The sequence below is a fragment of the Leptopilina heterotoma genome, unplaced genomic scaffold (genome assembly GCF_015476425.1).
Source record: "Leptopilina heterotoma isolate Lh14 unplaced genomic scaffold, ASM1547642v1 Lhet_163, whole genome shotgun sequence".
In the NCBI taxonomy this organism is placed as follows: Eukaryota; Metazoa; Arthropoda; class Insecta; order Hymenoptera; family Figitidae; genus Leptopilina; species Leptopilina heterotoma.
The window spans coordinates 1,298,285-1,309,634 of NW_025110879.1; the positions used below are offsets into that span (position 1 = coordinate 1,298,285).

The 11,350-nt window shown below is 31.8% G+C and overlaps 1 protein-coding gene across 1 annotated transcript; it reads right to left on the reverse strand.

The window, feature by feature from the left end:
• Window positions 1-7,861, reverse strand: LOC122499010 (glutamic acid-rich protein-like). The gene is made up of 3 exons (XM_043607041.1): window positions 7,833-7,861; window positions 5,812-6,009; window positions 1-597 (listed from the first exon to the last, which is right to left on the reverse strand). The coding sequence occupies exons 2-3, from the start codon at window positions 5,962-5,964 to the stop codon at window positions 1-3; spliced, it is 750 nt and encodes a 249-aa protein (XP_043462976.1). The 5' UTR covers window positions 5,965-6,009; window positions 7,833-7,861.
• Window positions 7,862-11,350: the final 3,489 nt, after the last annotated feature.

The window sequence follows — 11,350 nt, forward strand, 5'->3', positions numbered from 1 at the left end:
CTAGTTTCGTTCTTCTCTCTCTTCTATTATCACTTCTTCTTCTATCTCTTCTATTATTTCGTCTTCTTCTTCCTTCTCTTCTATCACTTCTAGATTTTTCATCTCTTCTATTTCGTCTTCTCCTTCTTTCTCTTCTATCACTTCTAGATTTTTCATCTCTTCTATTTCGTCTTCTTCTTCTTTCTCGTCTATTCTTTCTAGGTTTTTCCTCTCTTCTATTTCGTCTTCTTTTTCCTTCTCTTCTATCACTTCTAGATTTTTCATCTCTTCTATTTCGTCTTCTTCTTTCTCGTCTATTCTTTCTAGGTTTTTCCTCTCTTCTATTTCGTCTTCTTCTTCCATTTCGTCTGACGAGTTGGTGCTATCTTCATCGGAGAATTGCATCATCTTGACGCTGTTTTCCCAATGGTCTAATCTAAGAAGTGTTCCTTCTATTTGTCCTTTTGTTTTTTCTAGTGATTTTAGTTTACTTTGTAATTCTGTTATTGTTTTGTGTAGTCTTTCGAGTTGATTTTTTAATTTTATTTTTTCTGTTTCGATTCCTTTAATTGTTATTTCTCTTACTTCTCCTCCATTGAGACGAATCGGTTTCATTTTCTGTGAAAAGAAAATTTTGTTTTTAGTTTACATTCGTTAATATAATAAAAAAAATAAAAATAATTGTCTTGTCTTATTTTGTCTTATTTTATTTTCCTACTATTTGTACTTAATTTTCTTGAGAATTTTCTCTAATTTTCCTATGATTTTCATTTAATTCTATTTTATTTTCCTGAAGATTTTCTTTAATTTTCCTACAATTTTCATTTAATTCTATTGAATTTTTCTGAAAATTTTCGCTAATTTTCGTTTTCCACGAATTTTCGCAAATCATTTATATTTGACGATCCTATTGATTTTCCTCGAATTTTTCCTAATTCGTACATTGTGGGGGAAATTTTTCGAATTATTTTGAACGGACCTTCGAAATCTTTTTTCAATTTACGCGCGATTCCTAAATCTTTGTTAGACAGGACTTGTCTTTTTTCCATACAAGATCTCCTACTTCAAATTCTACTTTTCTCCTACGCAAATTGTAATATTTCGCTTGTTTTTCGTTTGCCTTATCTAAATTTCGTTGAACTTCGTCCTTAATAATTTGTAAGCGTCTCAGTCTTTCTGTCCACTTGTCAACTTCCTGAAATTCAATTTCGTCCGGATTTTCGAAATCTTTTTTCAGTGTTTGAAAAGGTTGAAGTTCACGACCTAAATTGAGGAAAGCTGGGGTAAAATTAGTTGAGGAATGTTTAGAGGTATTTAAAGCAAATTGTAGATCGTCGATTTCTTTATCCCAAAGATTCTGTTCCTTATCTAAATAAGCTTTAATTGCCGTTTTAATCGATCTATTAGACCTTTCGGTCGGGTTTGCTTGCGGGTAGTACTTTGGCGTAAAAGAGTGTCTTATTCCGAATTTTTCCAACATTTCCCGTATTACTTTATTGGCATATTCCGTGCCATTGTCGGAAACTAAAATTCTGGGTGTTCCCCATCTGGAAATTACTCTTTTATGAAACTCTGCTTCGATAGTTTTTCCGTCTGCCTTCTTAATTGGAATTGTTTCCACCCATTTTGTGAAAATGTCCAGAAATACTAAAATATATTTGTTCCTATTTTTCGATAAGGGTAATAGGCCTATTATATCTGAAGCAACCATCGTCCATGGTTCCTCCACGATTCGTTTACCCATTGGTCCTATTTTCGGTTTGTTATTTGCTTTTGTCTGTTGGTAAATTTTACATATTCGAATATATTTTACTATTTCCGTCTACATTCCAGGCCAGAAAAAATTTTCGGAAATTCTATGGAAAGTTTTTTCCACACCAAGGTGTCCTGCTTGCACGTTATCATGATTTTCGACTAATACCTGTTTTCTCAAATTTTCCGGAATAACTAATTTCCACGGATTTTCATCTTTAAGGAGGGGAGATTTTAACGGATCGGGTCTATGAAAATATAATTGTTTGTCTCGAATTCGCCAATTTTCGTGTTCGTGAGGTTTTGATTCTACTAATCTCATTTTTGTTTTATACCAACTGTTTTCTGTTTGATTTTCGCTACTTTTGATTTTTATTTCTTCAGAAATTTCTTGTTTTTCCTCGAAAATTCTTGACAACGCGTCTGGAACTACGTTCGCTGAACCTTTTCGATATATTATTTTGAAATCATGTTCCGATAGTTCCAACGCCCATCTCGCCAAGCGTCCTGTAGGATTTTTTAAATTGTGTAACCATTTTAAAGCAATGTGATCAGTTATTACTTTAAAATGACTACCTTCCAAATATTGTCGAAATTTTCCTATGAACGTTTTACCGCGAGACACTCCTTTTCCGTTGTCGAATATTTTCTCTCCGTTTCGCTCAAATTTTTACTTCCATACGCAACTACTACGTTTTTTCCGTCAATGTCTTGTGTCAAAACTGCGCCTAGACCCGTGTCACTTGCGTCAGTTTCTAGTATGAAAGTGTGTTGAAAATCAGGAGGGTTTAAGATCGGAGCTGTCGTCAACAACTCGATCAGTTTTAATTTTGCTATTTACTGATTTTCGTTAACTACGAAACCTAGGTATTTTACCTCCGCACAACTGAATTCACTTTTTTCGAAATTAACTGTTAACCCTGCTTCTTTTAATTTTCCTAATACTATTTCCAGATATTTCATGTGTTCGTCAAACGTTTGAGAAACTATAATTATGTCGTCGACATAACAGAAAACTTTCGGTTTAAGGTCAGGCGTAATAATTTTGTCCATTAACCGCTGGAACGTTGCGGGAGCATTACAAAGTCCAAACGGCATTCGCTTGTATTGGAACATTCCAAAACCAGGAACTACGAAAGCCGTTTTTTCCTTGGACTTTTCACTCAATGGGATTTGATTATACGCCCACCTTAAATCGATCTTAGATATATATTTTGCGGCTCTGAGCATATCTAAAATTTCTGCCATCAATGGAACCGGATACAGATCTTTTTTCGTGACTGCGTTGACTTTCCGAAAGTCTAGGCACAATCTGTATGTTCCGTTGGCTTTCTTAATCATAACAATTGGATTGGACCAATTGCTATTACTTGGCTCGATAATACCTTCGCGTAACATTCTCTTAATTTCCTTAATTATTCCCTCCTTAATTTTCGGCGAAACATAATAATATCTTTGTTTTATCGGCGCTGTACCCTGCGTGTCAATTACGTGTTCTGTCAACTGAGTAGCTTTCAAAATTTCCTCGGGGGGTGGTAATCTAATTTTTAAAAATTTATTTAAAAATTCTTGTTCTTCTTCGGACAATTCGACTAGTCCTGAACAAAATTCCGTTTCATCTAAACAACTCGATTCTCGCAATATTTTTTCCTGAATATTGTTGTTCATTATCGCGTTGTTTTTGAAATTGACCCATTTCGTATTTAACGGTATACGAAATTTATTTCCAATCGCCATAGAATTTTTCGATTCTAATTTTTCCGATTTTTGCGAATTTTCTTGTTTTCGCCAAATTTTCGAACTTATTTCGCGTTCTCTAATTTTCTTGTTCTTTCTCCAATTTTTGTTACGGGGATTGTCGATTGGGAACAAAAATGGTTCGTCAGTCTCGTCAAGACCTGAGTCCATTTCTAAATTATCAAATCTGTTTGATAATGGGATTTCCATTAATTTTGGAAGAATTTTTCGGGGTTTTGGAGTTGGAATTTGGGTAGGTGTTTTCGACTGTTGTAAGGATTGTCTTGGTATAATTTTTGGAATTTTTCTTTCATTTCTCGGGTCGATCCTTGGAAAATTTTTCGTAATTTTCCAACAATTTTCTGTATTAAACTGATTTTCCTAATTCGAATTTTTTCTCGAATTTTCCTGAATTCTCTTTTTTATTCTCGAGTTTCGGTTCAAAATTTTTTCTCGATTTTGACCTATTTTCCTGGGATTTTTGCGCGAAATTTTTTCGATTTTCTCGTTGTGAACTGGACCAACCTGTTTGTGATCTCACTTCTCGTTTTGTCAAAACAGCTTTGACCATTTTTTCGACTATTTTATTTTCCCTATCTCCGATTTTATAACGTACGTTAGGCAAATCTTTCAATGACCAAGTGTCAGATTTGAAATCTAATTTCATTCCTACTTCGCGCAGCATATCTATTCCTAAAATTGCATATTGTCTTAAACCTGGGACAATTCTGAAAGTCAAATTTTTTGTTATATTTCCGATTTCTACCGGAATCGTAACTTTTCCTATAATTTGTAAACTTTCACCGTTGGCTGCTGTCACGAGTTTATTTTTCACTGGTTCTAATTTCACACCGTATAATTGTAAATATACCCAATTTTTGTGACCACAAAATAAACTCGTAGCGCCTGTGTCGATTAACGTTTCGAAAATTGTATCCTGATATTTTATGTTAGTGAAAAATCGTAAATCTTTCACTAACGTTTCGCAACTTTCTGGTAACTTGATGTTTTTTGGGGATACTGAATTTTTCAGTACTCCCTCTACTCGTTTCCCTGATTTTCTGACCTACAATCTCTACGAATGTGCCCTACTTTTCCGCAACCGTAGCATTTTTTCGGATGACTTTTCTCGTTTTGGTTTGTCTTGGAAGTATTACCATTCCCTGCAGAAGAACGGTTTGGTACTGCCACTTGAAGACTATTTTTCGAATTATTATTGTCACCGGAAGGACCTTCTAACATTTTCTGACCATTACTACCGTTTGTAGTTGCGTCCGGTGGAAAAGTAATTTTCGGCTGATTTCTTTGGGGATAATTTGCAGAAGAATTTGATTGGAATCTCGAGTTTCCACCAAACTTTCTAGAATTTCCGTTATTTCCCTGATTCGTAGTTTGCTTCGATTTATCATTAGACGAGTTTTTATCCGTTGTTATTTTCAAATATTGTCCGCGAATTTTAGACTTATTTCTTTCAATTTCGAATTCTTTACCTAAACTTTCTAGTTCCTCAAACGTTTTAAAATCGTTTCTTTGAATGTACATCTTGTACTCGAGACGCAAATTTTCATATGCACGGCGTAATTCCCAGTGTAAACCTTTTCGCGGGTTTAATTTTCCGAATAGTTTTCTTATTCCAATCAAAAAGGTTTGAATTTCTTCGCCCTCTTTCTGATTGCAATATTTGATTTTCGTGTTAATTTTCTCGTAGAACTTTTCGTCTAAAAATGTTCTTTCGAATTCTTCACGAAAATCTTGTAGAGAAAACCAATTGTTTCTAACCGTCCTACATCATTCAAGGGCTTCGTCTGCTAATACTGCGTCTATGTTTTCTAACACACGAAATTGCACTGGGTTGTCCGTTTTGTTATTATGAAATTTAACTGGCCAATTTGACATGATTTGAAAAGGTGTTTGTAACATGCCAAAAGGAAAATGATTATTGAAATTTCCAAAATGTCGATTGTTGTCGACTTGGGCATTTGGATTTTCCATTTTCGTGCTTTCCGTGAAATTTTCTTCGTCATTCGAATTTTTATTTTTCATTACATTTTCCATCGCAATTTTCTTTCGGTCTAATTCTAATCTAAGTTGATCTAATTCTTTATCGCGTATCGATATTTCATTTCTGAATTGATCTAACTCGGTTGATTTTTTGTTTAATTCCCGATGAAACTCAATATTTTTTTCTTTTGGAATAGTTCCTAACTTTTTGGGTTCGTACTCGATTTCTATTTCACTATCGTTCGGCCATTAATCTGCAGAAATAAATTTCATAAATTATTAAAATTCTAATTTAATATTTAACATAATCGTACATAAAATTTAAATATTATTAATTTTCACCTGTCTATAATGCCACCACGTACAGGAATATTTGACATCAGGAAATACTTCAATAATTGTGGCCATAATTTCTGAATCATAGGGTCCAAAGCATTTATCCAAATTTTCCAAATGTACTTCTTCACGTAGTGCATCAATAGTCTTTTCTTTCATTTTTTTGTTGAAATTTTATGAGAAAACAAGGTAAGCAAGATACGCCTTAGAAAATAAATATTATTATTGTTAAGGATGAATTTTGAATACTTTAATTTATTAATCAAAATTCTTATTTTTACAAAAACTAGTTTTAACAATTTGCTAACAAATTAATTAAACACAAAAATTTAAATAAAAATGTCTCAAGGTAAAACGTTATTTGCCCTTCGAAAATAATTTATTTATTTAAAGGTAGTGGATCCTTTCTTAGATTATTATTGTTCAATAATCCCGGATAGACGGTATTTATATTTAAATAAAAGGAATAAAGTAAAAAAGACAGGTGTGAAAAAGTTAATCGTAATAAAACACTACAATATGTGTGTAATGTGATTCTCACAGTTTATTCAACTTTAAATTCTCCAACATTAGAAACAATAATGTGTATCTTATATTTTTACATATATTGACAATTATAGTTATTCCAAATAATTAGCTGTAACTCTTTAGCAATAGTTATTGCACATTTTATATTTAGTTAATATAAACAGAAAAAGGTTTTTATAGAATTTATTAAATTCTTGTAAAATAGTATTGTGTATGACTCTCAATGTGTGTGTGAATAATAGTAGTTATTTGACAATTTTACTCACCAATAAAAATAACATATTTTATATATTGTTATTACCCTTAGACTTCTGTGTTTTTCCTCAAATAACCCAAGTTATGTCACTTGAAAAATGACACTATTGTCATCAAAATTGCTTATCGCTTATTCTCTCTAATTTCTTTATTAAGAATCTTCTTTGATTTGTTCCAACAATAATAAATTAATAATTTCAAATCAACTTACAACATTCAAACTACAGGGTCACTGCATTTAAATATTTGGTTGATGATATTATTTAATCAATCGATTTTAAGTGCATTAGACGGAGGTTGATATTTCTAATATCAATGAGACTTTAATTATTTTAATTTATTTTTGTTCAATTCAAATTATTTCTTTACTACTTTATTACTACTCAAATCACTTTCTTTCACAGAACTTCAATTCAATATTTAAATCAACTTTTTTTTATTATAAATATTTCACTTCACAATTTATGTCGTATAAATTCACTATAATTATTAAATTCACAAATCAACCCTTCTTTTGGGGATAAAATATAAACCTCCGACTTTGCGGGAAATGCAAAATATAAACTCTACCAATTTTCGGTAGAAACAATATATTACGCAGCCTTACTGCGGGAGGAACAAATTCAGACTCAATCGTTAAATCGATCGAAGTTATGGATCACACCCTGAAATTGCATTAAAATGTTAATAGTGGGGAGACTGTTACACACAGTTCATTAAACTTCTTTGTTGCCAGGCAAGCTTTTCGCAAGCTTGCAAATTCCTAAAGTTGGCTAACACGAGTTCAATGCTCTAAATCCACTATACTTTTAATGTGTATGTTGCTTTTCTTGATATTTAAAACAATACATTTAGAGTCTTCCACTGGAAAATAACTCTTTCGAAATATGGGTGTTGTCCATACTTCTTAGCGATTCTTAATTTTAATAAATTAAAATGTCATTTAATATTGTTAGTGCAAAAGAAAATATATCCAAATTACTATTTAGGTAAAATTAAGGATAACAAATAGTAAATTTGTTACTTTTAAATGATAGATAGTTTGAATTGTCTTTGTGTGAATGATTTGTTTGCTATAGTGTACTTAAATCTAATTACAAAATTCCCAATTTTTTAAATGAAGTTATATAATATAAGAATTTTTAATTTATTAAAAAAATAAAAATAGTTACGAAGTCATACGTAACAATTATTATTACATTAATAAATCATTTTTCAAAATTTCTATAAATACTAGTACTCACTTTTTTTCCATCCATGAACAAAATATTTATGAGTGCAACGCTAAATTTTTTAAATGACATCTGAAACACCAATTTAACATTTATTAATAACATTTATTTTGACAATCAAGTATTGTTTATTAAGTTTCAATTTGCAAAATAATAAACCTGCAACGATGCATCTATGTACATGTTTTGAATTTGTCCATTAATTTTTGCCACCTTTTCAGAATCACGGTCCCTTTGTCTATTTCTTTCCAAAAAGTATCGCTGTTTTTTAATTCTTTGAAAAAACTCACTCCCGTTTCAATTTCAGTGTATGACTGCATCTTTGCTTTCTGCATGCGAGGTCTTAATCCTTGATAGGAAAGATTTACGTTGAATCTAGAAAAATAGGTTAAAGTAGAATACATACAAATAAAAGATCTAGATTTCTTAATACAAATTAGAAATAAAATACCGTTTGCAAACATCTTTAAAAATTGTAGAGTGATTAGCGTTATAATTTTCTCTACACAATCTTAGTATTTCATTTTCTGCTTTTTTTCTTTTTTAAAATTGCGTTTCTGTTTTAAGCAATTAATTTTATGTGCTCCAAACTTCTTCCACTTCCCAGTACTTAATTTTTCAATCTTGGCTGCACATTTAAAGCGCCTAAACGCACAATATGCGATATTCGAATTTTTTGAACACCCCGTGCAGAAAATGCCCCACTTTGCCCTATTTAAAACAGGGTTCTGGTCGGGGCCTTGACAGTTTTCCCTATTAAAATTTTTTTTTTTAATAAAGTTTTTAAAATTCCTTTTTGTTGTAGAAGCTATTAACAATGGAAGGCAATTATTATTTTAGTTATTTAATAATTTTTTTATTTTAGGGGTTTGACTAGAATTCCTAGCCAGAACCCCAGGTAGGGTGTTCATTAGATTTTAGATAGGGTACTGATCAGGGCCTCGACAGTTTTCCTTGTTTAAATAAAGTGTAAAAAATTAAATCTCTAAAATTACTTTTAATAAAAAATAATGAACAATTGAAGAATACAATTAAAGGGAGTAATTATACTATCGTTTTGAATAATTTTTTTATTTTGTGGGTTTGACCAGAATTTCTGGCCAAAACCCCAAGTGAGGTGTTCACTAGATATTAAATAGGGCTCTGATCAGGGCCTCGACAGTTTTCCTCGTTTTAAAAGCATGTAAATAAATTTAATTTTTTAAAATTAACTTTTTTAAAACAGTTATTTAAGTTAAAAAAGCGTGTTCTTTTAAAACACTTTATAAAATAATTATGGTAATATATTTAAAAAACGAAAATACATATAATTTTTTTTCTCTAAGTACAACATTATAATAAAGTTTATTTATTAATAATAAAAACTAAATTATAAATAACGAATAATAATAGTTATTAAATAATTAATTATTATACATTTATTTAAAAATAAAAATTATGAATTTAAAAAATAATAATAAATAAACAATTATTAATAAATTATACTTAATGAATTTTAATAATTGTTAATTTATAGGATATATATATACAGTAGAATCCGTTTATAACGACTCCGCTTATAACGACCTATTCGAACCTTTTAGTTTGGTTTACATTGAAATTACTATGGAGACGCGTCTGCTTATAACGACGAGCGACGTCCGGTTATAACGACCTTCCGTATATAGCGACGTGTTTTTCAGATTTATTTGGTCCGAGGTCCGGTTATAACGACTAATTACCGATTTCCTATGTCCATAGCTCCATCTATTTGACAATCTTTTCAATAAAGCATATGTACCCTCACAGCACCGGGATATTCAGGATATCCCAGAGACGTCCTGGGGATATCGATTTGTTTTCGGAAGTTTGGATATCCCTGGATTATCCTCTGGATATCCATGGACGTCCCTAGGATATCCCAGAGATATCCAAACTTCCGAAAACAAATCGATATCCCCAGGACGTCTCTGGGATATCCTGAATATCCCGGTGCTGTGAGGGTATTATTTTATTATATTGTTAATATTATTATAGTATTAATATTGTTAAATTATTAATATTATTATATTATTGTATTATTTAAAAAAAAATATATATATGTATTTTTCTTCTTGACGCTTATAACGACGTCCGGTTATAACGACGGAAATCCTCGGTCCCTTGAATGTCGTTATAACCGGACTCCACTGTATATATATTATATTATTTTAATAATAATTATTTTATATTACTAGCAGAGCTACGCGCGCTAAAGCGCGCGCAATATTTCTGTTTTTGTCTTATGATACTCAAGACCTTATTTTATTGTGTGTATATAAAAATGTGACTAAGACTTTCTGATCCGTTTTTTTCTTCTTCTGAAATATTAGAAAAAGATTACAAATTTGTTTAAAGCATTTAAAAAAAACATAAAACACGAAAACCAAAAATTAAATTTAACACACTGAACAGTTTTACGACATAAATATAATAATATTTTTTTATTTTTATAATTATTTCTTTAAATTGTCAGTTTTCTGGAAAAATGTATTATTTCAAGAATTCGTTATCAGCAAAAAAGATTTGAAAGTCACCCAAGTGCGAAATTAAAAACGGCCCAAAACTGGCCAGTGACGGCATAGTCAGTGCCTACTCTTGGCAGACAATAGTGGCCCGACTGTCGGGAGGTTAACCGCGGTAGGCCGTCGGCAGCCAATCATCGGCCGATTCTCGGTAAACATTAATGGCCCATTATTGGCTGCCATTACTCCCCAGTGTTGACAAAATTAAAAAAAATATATTTTTTATTTAATTAACTAATTAATTTATAATATTTATACAGCTTATTTCCCTAAATTAAACGCAAACTTACAAATATTTGAAAAATTCTTACCGCTCGCGGGGATCGATACCTGAACCTGACGCACCACAGCCTAGCACTCTGACCACTCTGCTACTCTGACTTGAAGTCGAGAAAGCAAAAGGGTTCTTATAAGCTACACTACACTGGCCGATACTGTGCCATTATTGGGCCGAGCTACGTCCCAATATTGGCAATTATAATTTGCCATCATAGATACAAAATGATAGAAATTAATGTGCTATTCCTGGGCCAAGCTACGTCCCAATTCTGGCAATTATAATTTGCCATCAAAGACACAAAATTTTTGCCACTAATGTGCCATTAATGGGCCGATGGTCGGCACATCACTGGCAATTGATTTTTGCCATTAAAGATTGATCAACTTTGCTATGAATGTGCCATTATTGGGCCGAGAGCTGACCCAGTCTTAAAAATTTGAAAATCTGACCATCGGCGCCATCATTGGCCCATCAATGGGACATTTGAACACCAGTAATGGCCCAGTAACTACTGCCAATTCTCGGCAGACATTACTAGACCAATGATGGGCCATTTTTGCAGTCTTGGCATTTCGCACTTGGGCAGTTACAAAACATGCCTTTTTTAAACTCGTATAAACTATTCTATATTGTACAATGTTTATAAAACGTTAATGCAATTACAGATCTTCTTCAAGATGATAAGGAGGTTCTTTCGCAAATAGAAT